Below are 23,599 nucleotides of genomic sequence, written 5' to 3' on the forward strand. Positions count from 1 at the left end.
AATAGTGAGATGTTATGACTATTGTATCATTGTATCAATATATTTATTAATTTGTATTTGTATGTATTTGCATAATTATATAGAAATATATACTACTCATAAATTATTGCTCTATAATAATTAGAAATATGTGCTGTTTAGCTTCTTTTATTTTGTTAATTGCTTCTAAACCGTCTTATAAAATCTAAAATAAAAAAGATGATTTTGTTTCTCTCATAGAACTCATATTAAACTAAAGCGGCTCAAATTTATTGTAATATTAATGAAATATTAAATTATATAGAAATGAATATGTGTTGTGTAACCCCATGTGGCAACAAAGATATTCCTTGAAAATCAGGCTTGTGACCAAAAATATGTTTTATAAATTATTAGTTTTTTTTTTTTTATCCAAAAACCATTTAATATATAATATAGAGTATTCAATTTCTAGAGTGTATTATGAAAAGTAAATAATCGTTCTATAAAAATTATATTTTTCCTTGCAACAGTTTTTTGAAAAGTGAATCATTTTTTTACTATATATATTATATATTCATATATTATAGTCATGAAATATTTCTGTGAGTTTTTATTGCTTTTTACAACCAAAATAGTATCGTTTTTGACCAATTTAATGTTTTTCCAGTAACTATTCAAACATCTTTTTAAGTGATATATATTAAGCAATGCAATACTTTTGAGTCATAAAAGTATAATACTGAACAGGAATAATAACAGTTTATTGATGAAATAGAAATATTAAAAAGATAAAGATTCATTGGAATAGAGTTGCTTTAGCAGTGAAGAAGTAGTTAATTGGTTAAAAAATGTACTTTTGTCTGGAAAAAGTTATGTAATATCAGCAATTTATATTGATTTTATATGAATGACACAAGGTATAATGCCTTTCTAATGTGTAACAGGAATCAAAAACATTTTTGTAATTAAAAAGTGATCTAGTTTTAAGGAAGAGATCTCTTATTTTTAAATAATTGTAAAAATATACATTTATGATGATTGATGTATCAGCCTTGGTTTTTAATGAACCATTGTGATTGTAAATATCAATATTATGTTTTAACAATATAGAATCCACAAAAATGATAAATAAACAAAAAACTTAATAATTTTCATCCTATTTCTCAATACTGTTTTAAATTATGTAGTTTAATGTTACTTTAAAAGACTATGAGGGGATTTATTGTAAAAATATATTTATTAATTGATAAAATGGTTGATTTTTCATTCTTTATTAGGAGGCAAGTGTCGGACAGGGTGCCCAGTCTGGAAATTCCAGAATATGTGGGAGTATTTTTAATATTTTGGAAATTCACAGTAAATTTAATGAAAGTTATTATTACTTAATCTTTATCCCGAATGGAAATTTTTTTTATATTTTGGTATTCAGTTTAACTTTTGTCATTGCTGCATTGAATTTTTGCAAATTAAGCTTCATTATCGGTAAATAGTTAACGTTTTATAGCTGGCATTAAATATGGTCTTCCAACAAAAGAAAATCAGGTTAAAAGTTAGATTAAACTCGCAAAGCCTCTGGAAATCTAGTGATACTTGTATTTAGTTTTTCATCTATTTTTTTTTTTTTGCATACTTGATTTAAAAAAGCTGCATTTTATTATATCTATTTTTCTGAATATTATTTTTAGTGGAATACAATTTTAATAAAAGTGTAATTCTCTAACATATTCCTGATCTGGCTCCTGCCATCAATTCTCAAATATTCAATTGAACTTTTGTAAATATACACTTGTATTGGAATTACGGTAATGTCCAGATTCTCCTCTCGAGTCCTGATTTTGTCATTCTCCTTCAACATCTACTGGTTTTGAAAACAAAAAGTCAGGAATTAAGCAAGATTTTAAATTAATAAAATTGGTAGACCCAATGTTTGAAGAACATTTTTAATTTGGAGCATTTACTCTTGTGTTAATTGCAGACAATCTCTATAGCAACTTTAACGTAATAAGATTGATTAGAAAAACCTTCGAAAATTGATAGGGAAAAAATTTGAAACAAGTAGTCAGATGCTTAAATAGTTGAGGTCTGTTTGGAGTAACTTACAACCTATCTTCTTGATTGGATGAGTGATGTCTTAAAGCTTGAAAGGAGTATAGTGGAAAGGTTAAGTTTCCTGGAAAAATAAAACTAAAAAGGCAGGAAATGGAAGAAGTAGAGACCAATTACTCTTTACTGAATTTTCTATTTAATTCAAATTTGCTATTAAATTAATCACAAATAATTACATAACTGGAAGAAATTCCTGTTTATCTCAATGTAAACTTGGGCTAGGAGGGTGTGGTCAACTCCTCTCTTTTTGGCTTCACTTTCCTTTGAAGGAGAGTAAAGTATTTCATCCCCTTGATTAATGTACAGTAGAAGGTAGTCAAACCCCTTCCTGATCTGGTCAGGAGATGCCAGTCTCATCATAAGTGACTGTATTTATTATAGGGAAGCTTAATATACATGTTCATAATTGGTTTACCAATAATTCATAAGCGGAAAATCCCCCCCAAAAAAATTCTCATTACAAAATTTATAATGTGGATGATCAAAAACAACTGTATTTGTATAAAATAAACACAATAAATATAGAAACCAATATACACTGTAGTAGCAAGAATTTATATTATTACATTGTACAAAATAAATATTATTATTCCTCAGCATATTTAGAATTTATTTTGAGAAAATAACAATACAACCTTGGTAACACTGTGGCTACCTCGTGGGATAGTTTTGGAAGACAACACTTAGAGCAGCACTGGCTCATTCGGTAACTTGGCCTCTTTAATCATGGCGGACACGTAAGTACACACGTTTTTATCGAACTTTATCTTAATATTATAGATCAATCCAAGTCTAATTTTAGGTTCAATGCCATTAGTTATGTAAAAAGTAATTCGCTATCCTAGGTAACATCAATTAAAGTATAAAAGTTCTTTAATTCTTTCAACTAACCTGTTTCAGTCATATGCTTTAACATGCTGATCTGTCTCACAAATTATATTGGTATAAATCATAAATTGTTATAATTTTTATGCAGCTGATATTTTCTTAATAGGACCGCAATCAGTTTTTGTCTCAGTCTGTGTACACTTATTGTTTATTTACTGTAGTCTTATACTGGTTCAGTCTTAAAAATTGTTTATTGTTTTTCTAGGGTGAAGAAGGAGGTTAAGAAGCAAGCTCCAGCTCCACCCAAAACAGAGAAGAAAGAAGGAAGTAAGACAGTAACTTCAAAGAAGCTCCCTGCAGTACCTGAATCTGTTTTAAAAAGCAGAAGAAGGAGAGATGCATCTAAAGCTGCTAAGTTAAAGGCACAACTTAAGGTAAGCTTGTGACCTTTGCTACTGTTTATTTTAAATTACGAATCTCTTCATGCTAGATCTGGTATATCATATTAGTTTCAATCAGTGTTTGCTGTAAACTTAGAGGTTTTGATGCCTTTGTTTCCTATTTGTTTATCTCATTAAGCATAAACTTACTATGTTTCTTATTATCGCCACTTGGTTGTCTAAACATGGTTTTGGTTTCGGCTTCAAATATGTCTGCTGTATAAATTTATATTTTCCTGCTACAGTTTTGCACTTCCATAAAATTAGCTGAAATTCGATTGGCTGAATAGTACCTTAAACGTGGGAATAAATTTCAATCAACTTCTTTAACCAATTATTTTTTTAAGGCTGGACACCCTACAGTTTTCTAGTTGGTTACATTATTGCCTTTAGGAGGTCTTCATTTTTTTTAAAAGCAAATGTTTTGATGTTCGATTGTACAATATTGAATAACTTAAACATTTAAGTATTACAAGTTATGGGTGTTGATGACCATTGGACTTAAGATCCTATAGCCCCAATGAATAACAACTAGCTTTTTCGAAACATCACTGTTGTGTGTAGGCTTATTAAGTAAATTCTGTATCAAAATACATTCAAGTTTTTCTTATATTGTTGTTACCATATTTAGGTAAAGGTTATGACTGTAGCTACTTTTTACAAAATCAAAAATCAACTCTTCCGCACTACAGAATATTTATTTTATGACTAAAACTTTTATTTCTCTGAGCCCTTCATGATTTTTGTCTTTATTTTACAAAAATCCCCTTGTCCAATAATGAAACTATCTAATTTATTATTAATTGTCAAATATAAGATAAGATTTTTGAAATTCATTTCTGAAAAACCTATGTATAATAATTTTTACACATTTTGGAAATCATTAAAATATGACCTTAACATGTTGACTGCCGAGTAACAAGTTTGCATTATTGACATGAGCAATAATCTTTGATCTCTTGAAAAATTTGTATTTTTACTAGGAGGTAACTTAAAGTGGGAGTCCTTGGAAAGATCACAAACTGCAAGTTATCTCTTAGTTGGTAGCCAATGTGTTAATAAATGGTAATGATTTTTCTATTAAAAATTTGAGTTGAATTATTTGGAGTTAATTATTCTTGTGGATTTCTTATGTTTGGTCAATATCTAATTTGCTATCAGCTTCAGTACATGGTCCATATTCTTTTGCCCCCCCCCCCCCCAATGATACAATGATTTTCTTATGATAAATTAGGTTTAGTAACATATTCAGTGAACAATAATGTTGTTTTATTTCATAACCTCGTAATGTTATCTGATTTTAAGGAATACTAGGGATTGTTATTATTAAAAATAAAAAATAACAATCACCAGATGAAAGAAAGTAGTACTGTAGTTAGTCTTACATGTTCTATTTGTTTAGAATATAGAAGTTGCAGGATGTTAACAACTCCAATCCAGAATTAAACTACCTGTTTGAATTTATTTCTTACACCTAATTGTATATCAGTTCTTGATAAGAAGTCATGAGATTAAATAATTGAACAACGATTAAAATTTAACAAATGTATAAAAACAGCCTAATTACTGTACATTAATGGTGATCTGTTGAAATGTTTATTTTTTTCATTTTTAATTTGATGAATGATACAAATTTATTATATATGTAAGTAATATACTTATATGACATATTATTCCAGAGGAAACTTGAGAAGTACAAGAAGAGGAAGTTAATCTTCAAACGTGCTGAACAATATATCAGAGAGTACAGGACAAAGGAAAGAGATGAGATTCGTTTGGCAAGGAAAGCCAGGTCCAAAGGAAATTACTATGTTCCCGGTGAACCCAAATTGGCTTTCATCATTAGGATCAGAGGGTAAAAATTATTAATTCTGTTGTTTTTATTTATTTATGTTTTGTAATTTTCTTTGTCATTTTAGTTATTTACAATATTATTTGTTTGTTAGTATTAATCAAGTGGCTCCTAAGGTGCGCAAAGTCTTACAATTATTCAGGTTACGGCAGATCAACAATGGAGTTTTTATGAAACTCAACAAGGTATTTATTTATTATATTCGATCAGGATATGTTTCTTTTCCTTCTTCATAATTTTAAATATCTTTGTTTCCTGGTTTCAGGCCACCATCAACATGATGCGAATTTGTGAACCCTATATCACATGGGGCTATCCTAATCTAAAAAGTGTGCGGGAATTGATCTACAAGCGTGGATTTGCCAAGCTAAAGGGTCAGCGTATCCCTATCACTTCTAATGAAATGATTGAAAGAAAATTAGGTAATGTGTAGTTTATTGTCTTGAATCATATTTAATTTTTAATGTCCATCTTAATTCTAAAAATTAATGTTTTAAATTTTAAAATTAATCATATGATTCCAGGTAAATCCAATATCATCTGTATTGAAGATCTTATCCATGAGATTTTCACTGTTGGGCCCAATTTCAAATACGCTTCCAACTTCCTCTGGCCATTCAAGGTGAGTTTGTGTTTTCATCTGTGTTAATATTCTAAGTTTAATGAAAAATTAATTTGTTATATTGATAATGTTGATTGTTGAATTGATATAAAACTTTTTTAAAAAAAGGAAAAGGTACTCGCTGAATTGTATTAATTTTTTTTAATATTTCAATTCTTAAAATTTTGGGTGTCAACAGATCCATGGTCATAGGTGTCATATCTCTTGTGACCTTCCAACTGTTGTATAGTAACTGATTGGTTTAACATTATTGATTTTTACTAATAATGTAAGAATTTAATTTACCAGTCTGACAAGTGATTTACCGTATAAAAAAAATTGGTTAGTTTGGGTGCTTTTCCTTAATTATCTGTTATACAAAGGATTTTAGGGTTTATAAAATATTCTTTGAAGTGATGTCTGTATTGATTATTATTGAGAATAATTTTTCAAATATGCCTTGATTTTTTTTTTTTTTTTTTCAAGTATTTCTTAGCTGTTAATCTTATCTATACCAATATTCTTTTTACAAAATATTTTGGATTCCTAATGAAGAATGTTGTGTATGCTAGAAAATATAACAAAATTTTAACTTTTAGGTTAATTTTTTGACTAAGTATAAAAGGTTTGCATATTATTTTTGAAAACGGACATTATTCCTTAGTCATTTAAGTTGTTTTTTGTTTTATATAAGCATAATCCAATCATATATGATCAAGTTGATCAAATTTATTCATTAAAGTTATTAGAAAATTATACTTACAAGTTATAGGATATTGTATTGAGTATAATATTTATATCATTTAAATATCAACTATTTAATTTATGCTAGTTAGGCATTGGATTGCTTTGTGCTTTCTTAGTACCTTTTTTCATTTTGTATTGATTCCTAAACTTATCCTTGTAAAATTACTGAAATCAAGTATTCATGTTATTAATTTTTGTTTTCATTTTTAGCTGAACACACCTACTGGAGGCTGGCGTAAGAAGACAAACCATTATGTTGAAGGAGGAGATTTTGGTTGTCGGGAAGACAAAATCAATGCTCTTCTCAGGAGAATGGTTTAAGTTTTTATTTTGTATAAAAAAATATTTGTTGTCTCTTTGTTTTTACTGAATAAAGTCGACAATACCATTTTTTTATTTTTTGTATTCCTTGACCTTAATTAAAAATCTATCACAAAGGTATCTAGTTATATGGAATAAAATGTCCGTTTTCCATGTTTATCTGATTTTACTAAGTAGGAAAAAAGTGCAACTTGGTATTCAATTCTTCTGAAGAGCTACGCTTTTTTTTTTTTTTTTTTTAATTCATTTCATAAAAAGCTTGTTGTCAGAACCTAACTCTTATGTTCGCTGTTAGCAATGGAAAAAACATCCTCCCTACACAAAAAACCAGCTCCATCATACAATTTTATTTGGGTTATAGTTGGTGAGATCAGGATGTACAGAGGCAATGCAATGTTCAACATTCTCTGTTGAAGTAAATCCTAGGACAGTGTGGGATCAAGAGAAAAATTTTAAGTAGGCCAATTAAAAAAATTGTGAATGACAATGAACAAAACAAATAGCAACACAGCAGTTATATCAGCATGAAATTTCAATTTGAAACAAGTTCTTATGATGCATTTACTCTTATTCCATGTAAATGTTAAATTTTTCATGGCATTACTAATTTACAACTCAATAAAGTTAAATCATATTAAATTTAAAATTATTCAAAGTTTTTATCTGATCTTTTAATTTGGAATGTTTAAGTAATAGTTATATTAACTGCTTAAAAGTAGCAGCCTAAATCAAGAAATGTAGAAAATAATATTTCCGATTTTTACCGTTAGAGGCCAACACTATTTAATCAATTTCCTATGTCCAAATATAGTTGGATAATAATTTTTAATAATAGTTAGGCTAGTTGACTACAGATAACAGCACCAATCAAGAAACGTAGGAAACAGTAGTTCCGATAACCACCGCAAGAGGCCAGCATCATCCAAACAGCCATTTCCGAAATCTAGCAAGAAAAATTTCATTTTGTATTAGGATATTAGGAACTTGTAGGAGTTAAACAAGTCCGTCTGACGCTACGATTGTGTTGGAACAAATTCTATCAAGTATGTTCCAACACAATTTTTAACTATCTGATCCGATCAATTGAGCTCCTGTAAGGTCCTAATATCCTAATACAAAATAAAAATTTTCCTGCTGAACTAAGTAAATGGTTGTGTGGATGGTGCTGGCCTCTTGCGGGGGTTAACGATACTACTATTTCTATCTTTCTTGATTGGTGCTGCTACCTTTATGCAGCTAGTCAAACTATTATTGAAAATCGGACCATATTCCATTCATCTATTATTGAAAATATTTTCAAGCTATATTTCGACTTAAGAAACGGCTGTTTGGATGGTGCTGGTCTCTAACGATGTAAATTGGAACTATGATTTTATATATTTCTTGTTTTGTGCTGCCGCTTTTAGACAGTTAGTGGAACTATTATTTTTACATCCTAAATTATCATTTTATGTATATTTTTTTGTTTTATTGATCGAGTTAAAATGAGTAATAATTTTTCAGTAAAATTTATTCATGTGCGTTTTAAATTAGTTAGTATTCATTATGCTTTATTGATTGTTCTTTCCTTTATGCTCTTATTAACTTAATAAAATGAAGATAAAATACGAAATAGAAAATAACAATTAAATATTGTAATTTACAATATATTATTGTTTGACTTTAACTATTATGAAATAATTTCATATTTTAATGAGGGTGTCTTTCACTGTTATATAAGATCAGTTAGAAACTTCAAATAATTGAGAATTTAATTATAATTCGGGTAGTGATTTGTAAATTAGTTTTGTTATGAAAAATTAACCATTTACATAGATTAAGAGAGTGAGGCTTTTAACGCGTTTTATGTAGACATTTGCATCATAAGAACTTGTTGAAATTGAAATTTCATATAATAAACGAATTTCATTTAATTTCACTGCTATATTGTGAATTAATTTGGTTATGATAAATTGAAAACCATTTAGATTAAGAGTGTTTGGAGGAAATTATATAAATAAAGGATTAAAGTAGTTAGTATTTTAACGTGTTCAATAAAGATATATACATCATAAGAACATGTTATAAATTAAGAAATAAATAAAAATGAACAATTTTGGTTGTGAATATATGATTAAGTGAAGTATGATTAAGAAAATCAAGAAAGCAATTTGATAGTAAAATAGTCATTTAAATTATATTTTTATTTGAATTAGATTATGAAAAAATAATTCGTCATTATTTCCTTAATTTTAAGGTCTCGGGTACATTTGTTAATGGGGTTCGTGGTGGATTGGTGTTTGGGGCCCTGGGGGGATTATTTTTGGGGTCCGTGGTGGATTATTGTTTGGACCTGGGCCTGCTATTATTTTAAGTTGTTGGGCGAATTTGTTAAATGAGTCAGTGCTGGATTCATTTTTGGGGCCCGAGGCTGATACAATTTAAGTTTTGGGGAAAATATAAAGGAACAATGTTTGCCCACCAATCGTCATAAGATTTGGTGTGGTTGATATGTTGCGACAGTTCACTGTCAAGACGTACCCATATGACAGTTAACTGTCAAGACGTACACATATGACAGTTAACTGTCAAGACGTACACATATGACAGTTAATTGTCAAGACGTACACATATGACAGTTAATGCAACCAACTGTTAGTCCACTGGCATAAGTTGTACTATTAACGATTAAGCCAGACTTAGAGCAACGTGAATGCTGTCATGAATGCAACCATCAAATAGTTACACCATGGTAGTGGATAACTTTTTGGTCGGAATAACGGAAAGTTTACGATAGTTCTCATGTTATAGTTAACGCGACTGTGAAGATTAAAACTTTTTATTTATTTATTTTTTGTAAACATATTGCACACATGGAAATGTGGAAGTTTTCTCAAACACAATATGCTGTGACTTAAGGTGAATGGATGGATACTAAGACTTTTCAAAACTTCCCTAAAAATCAACCATCTTCAAATATAGGGTTTTACTCTTAGGACAAAGCCAATGAAGATGATAAGACGATTTAAAAGTTACCGCCGCACACTGTACACCGGTTATAACGAGTAGATTGCAGTGTTTTCAAATCAATGAACGATTAACATGAAATATTAATCATCGAATGATAGAGACAAAACTAGCCTCAAAACATCCAATTCAGTTTTAGCCTCTTTTCTTGTCAGGGTTATAATGGAGTTTGATACTAATGTTGATACCTAACTTTTCAAAGAGAGATTAAGGTTGAGAATTCAAAAAAACATTAAATATCTACAACAATACGAGTGTTTTGAATTATTTTTGTTCTATGAATGAATTAGGCGTTTGATTTTCCAACTAACAGCCGTGAAGAAGGCTAGAAACTCTAGCCGAAACGTTGGCACAATAAAATAGGTCAATCCAACTTATTAGTGTTTCTCTTTGACTGCATCCCCAAACATCTTCTCCTCGTTCGTCATCCACGGTCAACTATCTCTCATAATTATTTTTGTTCTAGTTTTACTACCACGTACCTAGATTTTTTTTCTCGTAAAATAGGTATTTGATTCTACTCACCACATTGTTATAACATTCGTCACCTTTTAAAGAAGAAATTAAAAAAGTATAATTGTTGTACAAATAATAAAAAAACATTTCGAAAGTATAACACTGTGTTTGCACTAGTAACATTGTACAGAGGGGAAAAAAAACTAAATACGAAATAGTAAAACAAGAACAAAAATAATATTAGCTATTTCTCGTTTTACCTCTTAACCTCAATTTTATTAACGCTGAGAATTCCTTGGGAGTGCTGATGAAATGAAGCAATTTCTTACGAAATCAACAAGATGAACTACTAATTTCTCCGCAAAATATATGGGAAGTTCTACCTGGTATAAGTGCTTTGGCGTGTAACTTGCAATGTTGACTATCGTTAGAGAACGGTTCAGTATCGTGCTCTGTTGTTCACGTGTTGTTATAAATTTTTCTTGTTATTCAATATGAAAACTTTATCTGAGGAAAGAACGAAGCTTGTCTTCGAAAAGCTTTGTAAATAGTAAGTATTGAAAATTTATTTTCTATTGTTAACTATCTTTTACTAAATCATAATTTATTCAGATAAAATTTCCTGAGTGGTGAAAAATATATGTATACGATCAGTTGAAATACTGAAAGAAAGTTTTAAAGTCATATTTACTATAATACTTTAGGTATTCTAAAGATATTGATATTCAATATACATAGGTATTGAAGATTTTTCTACTAAAACAATTTACCTCCACCCTCCCTTCCACTGATTAAACTCTATCTGCGAATTTAAAATTTTTCGAAGGTTGACAAAGTTATTTGAATGACTTCTTTGATTGAAACCTTCATTTTCAGCTGTCCATAACTGCATGTAAAAATTTGGAAGATAGCTGTATTACTTCGAGTATATATGTGTCCATTACCTGGGTTTGAATCTGTAGCAGATAATTACTTTCTGTTACAATGTAGCCATTAGTCAACCCTGTGGGTGCTAGGGTCCATCCAGGCTTATATATTGGGGGAAATTCTGGCAGATAAAAGTATCTTAAAAAATCACCTCTTTTTATAACTGTTGTTCTAAAAAAAAAAAAAAGCCTTACAAAATACTGCATCCATGACTTCATAGGTTGTACATACATACATGTACATCATTATGTGTCCATTGAATGTTTATGGAAAACAAATAAATTTCTATTGCAGATAAGTTTGGATGGGAAGAAATACAAATCCTACTTTTTGATTTACTTACTGGATAGATTATTAAAATGAACTACTTAGAGTAAAATAATTTTAACTGTTATAAGTTGACTTTATTTCATTTGAAGTTCTATTTGTTTTTTCTGTTCTTGATTTTAAACTCAATTTATACTATTTCTATTAATGACAATCTCCTTCAGTTTTTCTATTATGTTATATAATCCACAATAGGACACAATAGGTAGATCTTTGGACCTAGTAACAATCTTTGCCATGTACCTTGAATTTATTATGCAGCTCAAAAAGTGAAAGTTTAGAAAATTGAAAGTGAGTAAAATATTTCTGTGGGTTCTACAGACCCACCTGCTGAGCTGTAAGATAAAATATTTTTATGATATTAATTTCTTTCAATAAAAAAGAATATTTTTGTTGTTTTAATTTAAAATTTATGTCTATTTATAAAGTTTGTTAACAATCATAAATACAATTTTAGCATTGGTGAAAACCTGAAGCTCCTTTTGGATAGGCCAGATGGAAAGTATTGCTTCAGAGAACAAAAAGATCGAGTTTATTATGTATCCGAAAATGTGCTTAAATTAGCTGGAAATATATCTGCAGACAATTTAATCAGTGTTGGTACTTGTATTGGTAAATTCACTAAAAGTGGTAAATTCCATCTTCATATAACAGCACTAAATTATCTAGCTCCATATGCCCAGGTAAATAACAATCTGTGCTTAGAAGAAACTTGTTTTGACTTTTCAAGTCATACTACATTATCTTGTTTTTAGCATAAAATTTGGGTTAAGCCTGCTGCTGAACAACAATATCTCTATGGGCACAACGTTTTGAAATCAGGTCTTGGTAGGATTACGGAAAATACAGAAAAACATCAAGGGGTTGTTGTGTTTTCTATGAGTGATCTGCCTTTGGTATGTTGATTTCTTCTATATCCTAAGAATTAATAACGACATAATTTTTTTATTATCTGAAATTGAACCATTTTCTATATTTTTATTTAACCTTTTAAAAAAAAGGGAACAAACATTTCGGCTGGATATGTATGTATACACACTTATACACTTTATTCTATTGTTCGTTTAGTCATACATTATTATTATTAATATAACAGTTGACAATAATTTACATTCTGCTCTTAAACAATTTTTTGTAAAAAATTGATTGTATGAAATGGCACTTTCAGCCAGTTAAATTTATCAAGTTGCTGTCACATCCCAGACATACATCTGCCTCAAATATGTAATTTTAGTTTTTGAGCTAAACTGGTTTATACTGAGTTTATGTGAGACTCCGTTATTTCAACTCAGAGGATCTCAAAACATATTTCTGTCGAAAACTGGTATTTGAAATTTTTCAGGATCGCAATACTCCCCCATACTATTTATTCCAGGTGAAAGTAAAAAATACATTTTTTATCACTGTTCCTAAAGATAAATAGTCACAATTAATAAAAATCATAGGAATCTCGTTGAATGAAAAAAACTTTATTGAAGTATAGAATTGCAGTATTTTCAGCTAATTCATACTTACCTTGGCTATTAATCATCTTAAAGAGAACTAACATTTTATATTTTGGTACTACATGCTTCAAATAATAAAACATAATTTAAAAAACATTCCACTATAAAAATAAGAAATTAATCGGCTCATATTTTCATTTATATTTGCGTCATTTGTAAATTAACAAAAAAAAAGGGCCCATGAATTATATGTAAATTTTATTAACGTTATTGTAACTTTATCAATTTCATTTTTGAAATGCAAATAATATAAAATAGCAGTTCAGATAAATAGTTGAAATAATAGGTTCTTTATGTTGCCCCTCTGTTGACGGATCAGTTGTACTTTTGTGCTGAAGATCTCTTAATACTTAACATTTGAAAGAATATAATTCTTTTAATTATTACATTCATTACTTTTACTATATATGGAATATTTTATAAGGGGAATTATTTTGTGCAAAATTTTGAACTAAGAGTTTTTGATGGAGATACATGTTTTGAGCTCTTCCGAGTCCAAATAATCCAAGTCTTGTATAATGGTTTGTATGTGTGTGAACAGTCTAGCTCAAAAATGAAACGTAGCATGAAACTGTATTACATACATAATATAATCTGCCTGGGGTGTTACAGCCACTTCTAGGATAAAATCAATCGACCATAATTGCCACTTTATAGAATCAATTTTTCACCTTTTTTCAATTCTAACACCGTGACTTAACTTAGTATATCAATGTACACCCAAGTGATCTGTAATATTAGCTGGGTCTCATTCTCATTAAAATATGACATGAATAAAAAAAATGTATGAATATGAACTTTAAGGAATTTGATAAATAACTGAAGTAGAATATGTAAAAATAGATACAGCAGTATAGAGGCTGACAGCAAAGCATGCCAGATTTCTCCTGATTGTATGCATTTGTCATGGCTTTGTTTTAGTTTTCAAACTGTGGAATTCTTGGCAAGAAGAAAGTTGAAATTCGTAATTTACACCTCGAGAAATCTTTAAATACAAATTTTTATAGCAACAAAAATATAAAAATTTATTGTTTGAAATATTCACCTTCCAGGGTGATTAGGTGAAAGTTGTGTGATGGGCACAGCTCCGAATTTTTAAAATTAATATTGTGAAAAAGATTTAGAAAATTTTGCCAAGTGTAAACGTGTTGTTATTTAACATTGTTTTAATCCTTATTAGGACTGGCTAAGTGGGGAAAGTACAGTAATTAATGTATTATGAAATTTGAAATCACTCTTTCAGGGTTTTGGCCTTGCTGGAAGGAGCACTGCTGAATGTAAACATGCTGACCCCTTGGCTATTGTTTGCTTGCATCAAGCAGATGTAGGTGAATATATTCGCTCTGAAGACACGCTCATATAAGGATTTTGAAAGGTTTATTAATAAGCAAAGTTGTTGATGTTTTATTTTATTGATAATAATTTCCTTCATGTACATAATAAATATTACTTCTTTTTTAAAATATTTCTGACTTTTTTTTTAATTTTAATTTTATTTAATAACATTAACCTGTTTATACAATTGTATTACATTCTGCCAACAATATGAGTTTTGAACAGAAAAAAAAATGTATCAATGTTTTGAACAGTCTCTAGATAAGAAAGTAAATGTTATGTCAATTTAAAAAAAAAGAAATAACTTATTACTTTTTTTTTTTAAGAAGAGAGAAATTCATTTGAACAGTTTATATTAATTAAAATACAATTCTTATAATGAATTTCCGTAATAAATTTACAATTTTATATTATAAATTAATTTCATTTACAAAATTTTAACAAAAATAATAAATAAAATATAAAAATAAACTAAGTTTGTTTCATTTCAAACTTAAAATGATTATGCCAATGATAAACCAGAAAAACACAACTTTTGAGAATTCTAAAACATATATAAGAATTCTCAAAATATACAGTATCTAAAATACAGATTTTTATTTTATTCTATTAAAAAAATACATTACAGTATAAAAACCTAGAAAAGATAAAATAAGGATATTAATTGTTATTCCGTTTTAAAGGATATTCTAAAGTATACATTAAAAAAAAAAAATTAGGAATAACCATGTAGCGATATAATTACTTTTATGATCAGGGTAATCAATAATCATTCATCAAATTGATTTACTTCAAAAAGGCCAATATAACAACAACATATACAAATAAAACATACTATAATATTTTCTTCAAAAGACCTCTCCTGGCATTCAGTGTTGCTTACAAGCGTTATTTAATGTGTATTGGATTAGATTAAAATTGATATTGTTTTAAAAACAGTAGTACTGATATAAAACAATACGAAAGTTAATTTTTTCAACACTCAAAAAATTGTTCATTATTTAAATTTGTTCTGGAAGTATGTAAAATTTTTTGTTATTTTATATTAAGGAAAAACACTTAAAAACTTAATTTCTTTATGATATTTTATACTATCTATCAATTATTTAGTACATATTATTTTTTATTAAAGTGCATTCTATCATCCTCTTGTATAAAAAGTTCATCCAATTGTAAAATTATTTTACAGTCAATGTTCTGTTTTATTTTCTTGCAGTCTCTCAGTCTATTACACATAGACTGCAAAAGATAAGAGAACTAAGAATAATAGGCAATGACATAATTTAAGAATAAGACAAACCCCTGATATAAAAGGATGATAAAATATATGTTAATATTAAATAAGATGGACAGATACTTCATAACATCATCATAAAGAAGTTTCTAGTAGTCTTAGGATAAGGAGAGAGGGGGATGAACTAAAAGAGATCCTTAAAGATTTTGACGAACCAATCCTTTGCTGTGATTATCCTGATACATCCTATATATTTATGACATTATTATTTCTCTAACTAAAGATAAACAAGTTTATAGTTAGAGATATAATAATAAAACATAATCTGATGAATGTTTCCATGAAACTAATTTAAATATTTAAGAGGCATCCTTAAAAATGAAGAGATATCAAGCTGAAACCAACCTCATGGTTAAATCATTAACTTCATAGTTAATGCAGATACATTTCTTTATTACCAAAAAATATTTCTAAATATTCTATTTTTGAAATGAACATCAAACATTTAGGTTAAGAGTGAAGCTTTATTTTAATATCTACCTTATATATAGACTGTTTAAAAGAAATATGTAACAGCTCTGCTCTTATACTCTTAGATAAGAAAATGCAGGGAAAAAAATCCTCTTGATTTCGTTCTTATAAAAAGCAAATTTCCCAAATATTTTAATTTATACAACATAATATTTTTTAGTAATAATTGTTACAATCCATAAAATTTAAATTGCTTTATCAAGCGCAATTTTAACTCTAATATTTTATATTTAATGATTACTGAATATTTAATAAAAAAAAAAAAAAATCCAAGATTGATGCAAACAGGTCTTCATTATGAAATTAAAAATAAAACATCATAATTTGTTATTAACAGGTAGTGAATTTTTAAATTATTTCATTATTTAAACTTAAATGTAGAGAGAAAAATAAACAAAAAGTTAAAAATTCACTACCTGACCAGTTTAATATAAAATTAGGAAAACATCCCAACCCAAAAAATTTGCTAGCATTTCTAAGAATGTTGTGTAATATTATGTAACATCAATCATGAATGTATTCAGAAAGATAGAAATCATACAACGAACCATTTACTAATGAGTTCACACAACTCTGAGTAAGTACTATAGACTTGAGTTAATTTACCAGTAAACGTTGGGTGATTATTAATGAAAACAAAATAAAAATTGGGTATTATATATAGAATACAGGATTGGATTTATAAGTAGAGACATCCATGAATTACTGAGGGTCAACAGCAATCCAACATTTACTGTTCAGTTACACATCAAAATCAGGTATTGAACAATGAATTTCAGATAACACTGTCTTAATATATTTGCCTATACAATATAAGTTTCATGAACATCAAATATTTAATTTTTAAATTAAGGATTATTTAATTAATTATCAGACAATAAATGACTAAATTACACTTGTAAGCAACAAAAGAATACAAATTATTAAATCTTCAGCCAGGTCAGTCGCTCCACATCACTGCCACATCGATTCTCAAGGCATTCTGCCAAACCGCAAAGCTCTAACCAAATTCTATGGTTAGGCATTATTTGGCCGAGGCGAACAAAATATGAGCAAAGGGGGTTATACCATGCCGAATGGGCATATCCATTGTGGCGAAGCCTTCAAAATGAGACCTCCATTATAATAAAGAAAGAAGGATTTTACTTTATAATATGTTAATATTCCTTCTTATATTTTCTTTTATCCAAAAGCTTCCAACTCTTGCTGAAAATGGAGGACTGGCTTCGTACTTAAAAATGGTATCAAACCAAAAAAAAAAAACAATAAAAAAAATGAAGAGAGCTTTTTAACTTTATACAACGTCAAATGGTATAGACTTGTAGTAATGAGCTAATACACCTGATCTTGTGAGATCCTTTACATAATATTCAGCATGGTCAATTACAACAGCTTTTGACTGGATTTACTATTTAACACTGACTGAGCTCTTCCTCTCTCTTCGTTTTACTCTATTCCAAAAATTTCATTGAGTTTAGATAGATTCCTGAAAAGAAAACAAATTTATGGTAGAATTAGCCATTGAATTTTAAAAACATACATTTATAAATATGAAATAATTTTGAAAGCAAAATAAATTTTTTAAAAAAATACGATAGAGAATGCAAATAATAAATAAAAGCCCTTTTTTACTATCCCCATAAGTCACCACTAAATTTCCTCAAATTTTCCCCACTATTTCCTTGACAGCGGGTATACAGTCATGCTAGTATTTATATTTGTATATAACATAATATCGAATAAGTAAATAAAAACATTTTCTATTATATATCTTGTTACTTTTTTTCTTCTTTCATTATCTCCTCAGTGTTAGAGTAATCTGTCTAGAGATATGATAAACTATAGAATGACAAACAATGAATATATTTTTTTAATTTATTCTTCGGAGTTGATACAATGAGCAACCATGTTCTTTTCTGAACTGGTCTAAGTAGCCCAATGGTTCCCAAACTGCGATGCTCCAAGCGAACACAATGGGTGCTGCAAGCGGTTAGCCACTTACTCAAAATATTACAAAAAAAAAAAAAATAGCAAATACGTAGTGCATTCCAGCATTTACTTGACAGTTTTTTTTCTTTTCCAACATTTTCCCAACTTTTTTAACAATATTGTGCTGCCAATTTTTTTAAGGCTTGACAAAGTTACCACAAATTATATTTGCTTTATATTTCCCTCATTTTTTTAAAAATTATTATGTTATCAAAATGCATGTAAACCAATATGGTTTCTTTTGTTACTCTTGAGAGGATGGAACATGTAAATATGATCAATAACCTGCTCTCTCACAGGATTACTACAGGAGAAAAGGAAAGAAATAAATAAATAAAAGGGTACCATGATAGTGTTATGACAATTTTCAACAAAAAATTTGTATGAACCATTGATGTTATTACAATCCATAAGCCTTTTGACCATCTCCATCTTACAAACATCGCCATTCCATTTCAGCTGGCGTTCAGATTTCACTTCAGATTTCAATTCGGATTCATTCCTAATGTGCCTCATATGCTGTTATTTTTTTCCTTAAATCTCATTTCTGCTGCCATAAACATGCTTGGCTTGTATGTTTCTTAAAAATTAATCAACTTTCTGACTCATTAAGAAAAAAAGACTAGACAAGAAATAACATTTTCTCTTTGTTTATCAATCAGTGCTGAAGATATTTGTAAGAATACACCCTTTGCTTTCCTTATTCGGTTCAATATCAGTTAGTCTATTAATCTATCACTACTAATGACAATACCTAGATAATAAAAATTTTCCACTATTTAGAGGTTCTGTTGAAGGAAAATAAGTGCAACTGTTGGTCTGTCCTAATAAAGCTTGATTTTGCTCTTGTGAGGATTTATAGTTAATCCTTTCTAATCACCACCAACATCTGCATACATGAAACTTTGGACCAGCACTGGAAGCATGTTAAAGTTGCACTAAAAATTCTCCTTTTGCGTATTTTCCATACCTGGTCCATCTCAATAATAAATAGGAGGGCTAAGAATGTCACCCAGCTTCACTTCCAACATATGCGTTGGAGTGCTATACATTTTTTTGGTCTTAATATAATGATTTAATGTTACTTATCAAATTAGGTGGAATATTCTTCTCTTCTAAGGCATTCCAAATTTTGTGGTGATGTGAGTCAAATGCAGCTCTTAGGCAAAGAAACAAAACAAGGTATATATTCTTTCCTCAATCCCATGCCTTCTCTGCCACCATCTTACGAGAAAACGAATGGTCTTCCTCAAGGCCCTTTTCAACATAGCTTAGCAGTCTTCATTCGAAGAAAGTAGCGTATATACCATATGAGGTAGCTAATATACCATATAACATAAAATAATAGATCTATAGTTTTCGCAGATTGTTTAACTTCCCTTCTTACGGATGGATTAGTAATATGTATAATCTCCATGGTTGACAGTGTAAATAAAATAAAGTTTTAACTGGCAGTGTAATATCACATTATAAACTAACCTCTCATTTATGTCGTCCATTAAATCCGACCTTTCCAACAAAGCACAGACAAGTTTCAGAGTAGTCCATATAGTGTCAGACATGGACGCTTTTGTTTCGCCGCCTTGAGGCCCACGCCCTATAGACTGCTGCTTCAATGCAGTTAACAAATGTTCTGCTGCCTCCCTAAAACATTCGTTGAAGTATTATCTGATCAGTAATCTTTGTGAACAATGAAAACATGTAGTAATTGATATCTCTCATTTGTCACTAATATACCTATATGCTCCTAAGTGGACACAAGTGATGCCAAGGTTATATCTAGCCCTAATAAAACCAGGTTGAAGTTGCAATGCACTTCGATATGCATCAACAGCTTCCTCTGATCGGTCTCCATTGGCAAGCGTAGCCCCAAGTCGATTCCATAGAGATGCATCCTGAGGAAAGAATTGAAATAATTACAGAGTATTTCAGAGGAAGATAATTTTTGACTGAACAATAGGAAGCAGCTGCCTTACATGGGGCCTGGCTTGGAGGGCTGCTTTGAAACAGTCCACAGCAAGATCAATTTCTGAGGAAATATTAAACAATACTCCAAGACCACACTGAACGTCGGGATCTAAATCTAATGGGTTTCTTCGAGCTGCTTCTAAGAACATTTCCTTTGTCATATTGAACATTTCCCTGAAGATAAAAAATAAACTGATTTATTAATCTATTTCTAAAATAATGTAATCCAGATTTCTTCACAGATAGTAATTAATAAGCTAGGATTTAATGTGGTGACATACATAATAATTAATTAAATAACAAAGAGAACAACAAGCTTAGCCCTTTCAACTCCATTATCCTATTAGGTGATACAACTGTTTTTTTTTAATTATAATTAAATTGCTATTTTGTATATTTTGAATTTACTATTATTAATTAGATTTAATTTTTTTGTTGATATTTTCTTTCCTTTTAATTTAAATAAGCATTATAAAATGTAATATTGAGTCAAATAAAGTTTAGATACCTATTTTTAAACGATGATGACACCCGCATTTGCTACTTAATCTATGATAGCAATAATCTGATACATGAAGGTTTTGCAGGTTTTTTACCTGAATTACTGAATAAGAAATATAGAAAGTTATTGTATATCACCAAATTTTCTATAACACATTTAGACAAAGTAAAAAAAATTTTTTTTTTAAATGAAGGATAGTAATAATACTTGAAGATGGCAAAACCCAGAAAGATTGTAGCTGGTGGAAACTATGAGTTAGTACTACAAGTAGTAGTACAAGGTTCAGGACAATCCAAGGTAAAAGGGAGGTGCTAGAGTTCTTCCTACCACTCATAATACAAGCTAAAAAAACGACTTCCCTTGACGGCACAGTGTTGTCAACCGCAGTTAAAGTGTTAATATTTTAAACAAACATAGCAATGAAACTTTCTTTTACGGTGATATACTGATTGTAAACCACACTATTGTGCCATTACAAGGTTCTATAAATATTTTGACTATATCATTCACTTAGATCTTGTTTGAACAATACCTTGAAAGAAAGGATGTTACACCAGGAAATTTCTGAGGCTGTTGCTCATCGCTTGGAACTATATCGGAATATTTAGGGTTCATGCGAAGCCATTCCTGTAATAAAAAATAAATATTAAGATTTAAAATAAAAATAAAATATTACTTGAACCAGTCGAGTTATTCCATGATGTGTCACCCACCTTTAATGCTCTACAAGCTTGATTTTGATAATTTTCATTGGTGTAACAGACACTCAATGCCATTAAAGCTGTAAGATTATTTGGCTGAAGATGAAGGCATTTTTTTAAGGCAGCGATTGCTTGAGGGTCCTGTAAAATAAAAAAGACATTAAAAAATGAACTTTTAACAATAAAACAAATATTCCAATAAATTTTGAGTTCAACCTGCATCCAGTTCAACACGTACTAACCACTCTTAGAGATTTCATTTTGTCAGAAATGTTAAAAAATAAACCACAATTGATGCCAGAGATCACTTAACATTGATTGATAATAGATTCTCTAAAAACCTTGAAATCTTTTAATTGAACCTATCCTCCCCCTGAGAGAAATTAATTTTTTGTGGCTTATTACACCTGTTGATAATTGATCCCTTAACCCACAACTTCCAAAAAGCATTTTATTTAAATAGGCTCAAGGCAATGAGTGGATAGAAGAAACTGCGAAAGCAGCAGCAAACAGATTTAAACCACGTTTGTAATACCGACCTATACCAAGTCAACATCATTATTAATTATAATTTAAAATAAAACTTAAGGTGATTGTTCCATGATAGGCCAATACTATGATTAATAATCATAGTTAGAAATAATGATATTAGATTACTCATTTAATATACTGATTGTTTGAGAGTGGTTTATATCGTAACAATACAATGATTAAGGTTGTCTCCTTGAAAGGGCCAAAACAGAAATTTTAAAATAAAAAGTTGAGAATAAAGTTGGATTATTGAAGTTAGTGTTAATATTATTAATGATATATTTTGTAGGAGGTTAGTTGAGTCTAAGTCCAGACCAAACTATTCCCACCATCTTCAGGGCTAGAACCGGATATCTTAACAGCACTCATCATTTCTAAATAATAATAGAGGATTTTGAAATGTAATCCCTCGTAAAACATAATTATAATTACAATTATTAAATTTCATCTTATGATAAAAAAGAAAAGTTCACAAAAGAAATTGAAGAGAAAATCAATTATTTCAGGAGGTGCTTAAATTCTAAACATTTTGCACATAAATAGTCACATGTAATCTACTATTTGGTAGATACACAATTCTACTTTTAATTCCACAGAAATCAAGAAGAACTATTAAAATATCAGAATATAGTTCTAAATAGATATTATTATATTTTACAGAATAAAAGTTTCTATAATAATTAAATTAAGTATAATAATTATTTGAACTTAGGAATTTAACTAACAAAACATTTTTTGCTCATACGACACGACCATTTAAAAAAAACGAGTAGTACACACCTCAGCTTTAATACACTCGTTACACTTAAATATGTTCTTATGTCACCTCTCAGATGACAAATGACAAATGAAGTGTTAATAATGAAATTGACCCTATAAGATATTTGAAGTAATATATAACTGAATGACCTGTTCGTTTTCAGCCTGAGTTTTGCCAAGGAGCTGCCAGGCTAGAGGGTTATCGGGCTCCTGCTGAGCGGCGACTTCAAAGCAAAGAACAGCACTCGGCAAATCGCCTGCTGCTAATCTCCTCTGCCCTTCATCTAAAGGATTATCTATGCTTGTCAAAGGGTTCTCTTTTGCAAAGTTGTATTCCTGCCAATTAAAGAGTTGTGTATCAATCAAAAGAATTTGAATTATACATTAGGAGCATTTATTCAAAACTTTTTGACAATTTGTTTAAAATTAAAAGCTGTAACTGAAATGCTTACTTTAAAATCATTAGAAAAATCATTGAACTCGGAATCCCAAGACTGGGTTTCAGCTAAGGTAGGGCTAATATTTTTCCATTGCTCAGTCAATTTATCCCAAAGTTGTTTATTAAATGGTTCTTCAGAACTTTCATTCATTCCTAAAACTGAATTTCGAACTTTTTTAAGAACTCTGAATTTATTTTAATTTTAAAACACTTATGTCACCATTTTAGATGAATGTGTACCTATACAATGTTCTAAAGTTTAACTCACCTTCAGATTTCAAGAACTGTTCTGTCCATTTCGATGATGTATCCTGCTCTTTTTCAAACTGTTCAGACCATTTCGTAGCTTTCTCGTTTTCTGGGTCATTTTGAAATTCAAGGCTCCAATGACCAGCTGCTGCTTTCACTTCGCTAGGATTTAATTTTCCATCTTTCCCTACAGTAACTTCACGATCTTCTATTTGTTTCATGAATTTCATAAACTAAACACAAAAAAATTGAAAGGTTAGTCATATTTAACCACTTGATACCAA

General features: G+C 29.4%; 3 protein-coding genes across 4 annotated transcripts in view; 2 read left to right on the forward strand and 1 right to left on the reverse strand.

The window, feature by feature from the left end:
- The first annotated feature begins 2,708 nt into the window (after positions 1–2,708).
- RpL7 (ribosomal protein L7) lies at positions 2,709–6,931 on the forward strand. The gene is made up of 7 exons (XM_014427795.2): positions 2,709–2,804; positions 3,161–3,329; positions 5,015–5,190; positions 5,282–5,372; positions 5,453–5,609; positions 5,712–5,809; positions 6,746–6,931. The coding sequence occupies exons 1-7, from the start codon at positions 2,794–2,796 to the stop codon at positions 6,854–6,856; spliced, it is 813 nt and encodes a 270-aa protein (XP_014283281.1). The 5' UTR covers positions 2,709–2,793; the 3' UTR covers positions 6,857–6,931.
- Positions 6,932–10,610: 3,679 nt separating this feature from the next.
- On the forward strand, positions 10,611–14,542 carry LOC106685223 (60S ribosome subunit biogenesis protein NIP7 homolog). Its single transcript, XM_014427785.3, has 4 exons — positions 10,611–10,868; positions 12,030–12,255; positions 12,328–12,468; positions 14,321–14,542. Exons 1-4 carry the CDS (start codon positions 10,813–10,815, stop codon positions 14,438–14,440), a joined length of 543 nt encoding a protein of 180 aa, XP_014283271.1. The 5' UTR covers positions 10,611–10,812; the 3' UTR covers positions 14,441–14,542.
- Positions 14,543–17,447: 2,905 nt separating this feature from the next.
- Positions 17,448–23,599, reverse strand: part of Pex5 (peroxin 5) — a 53,983-nt gene continuing 47,831 nt past the window's right edge. For both annotated transcript variants that reach the window (XM_067048762.1, XM_014427789.3), the window contains 9 exons: positions 23,335–23,548; positions 23,080–23,225; positions 22,778–22,963; positions 21,350–21,478; positions 21,169–21,263; positions 20,143–20,308; positions 19,904–20,061; positions 19,646–19,810; positions 17,448–17,663 (listed from right to left, as the gene is read on the reverse strand). In XM_067048762.1, the coding sequence (XP_066904863.1) occupies positions 17,624–17,663; positions 19,646–19,810; positions 19,904–20,061; positions 20,143–20,308; positions 21,169–21,263; positions 21,350–21,478; positions 22,778–22,963; positions 23,080–23,225; positions 23,335–23,548 (1,299 nt within the window). In that variant the 3' untranslated portion in view covers positions 17,448–17,623. The remainder of the gene's footprint in view (positions 17,664–19,645; positions 19,811–19,903; positions 20,062–20,142; positions 20,309–21,168; positions 21,264–21,349; positions 21,479–22,777; positions 22,964–23,079; positions 23,226–23,334; positions 23,549–23,599) is intronic.

Source organism: Halyomorpha halys, unplaced genomic scaffold (assembly GCF_000696795.3).
Source record: "Halyomorpha halys isolate HHAL.00 unplaced genomic scaffold, Hhal_1.1 Scaffold672.1, whole genome shotgun sequence".
In the NCBI taxonomy this organism is placed as follows: Eukaryota; Metazoa; Arthropoda; class Insecta; order Hemiptera; family Pentatomidae; genus Halyomorpha; species Halyomorpha halys.

Bases quoted from the DNA above. Each gene is read 5' to 3' on its own strand.
- RpL7 (XM_014427795.2), top strand. The intron at 3,330-5,014 runs GTAAGCTTGTGA...ATATTATTCCAG, and splicing joins AGTTAAAGGCACAACTTAAG to AGGAAACTTGAGAAGTACAA. The intron at 5,810-6,745 runs GTGAGTTTGTGT...TTTCATTTTTAG, and splicing joins ACTTCCTCTGGCCATTCAAG to CTGAACACACCTACTGGAGG.
- LOC106685223 (XM_014427785.3), top strand. From the start codon at position 10,813: ATGAAAACTTTATCTGAGGAAAGAACGAAGCTTGTCTTCGAAAAGCTT. The intron at 10,869-12,029 runs GTAAGTATTGAA...ATACAATTTTAG, and splicing joins TTCGAAAAGCTTTGTAAATA to CATTGGTGAAAACCTGAAGC. The intron at 12,469-14,320 runs GTATGTTGATTT...TCACTCTTTCAG, and splicing joins CTATGAGTGATCTGCCTTTG to GGTTTTGGCCTTGCTGGAAG.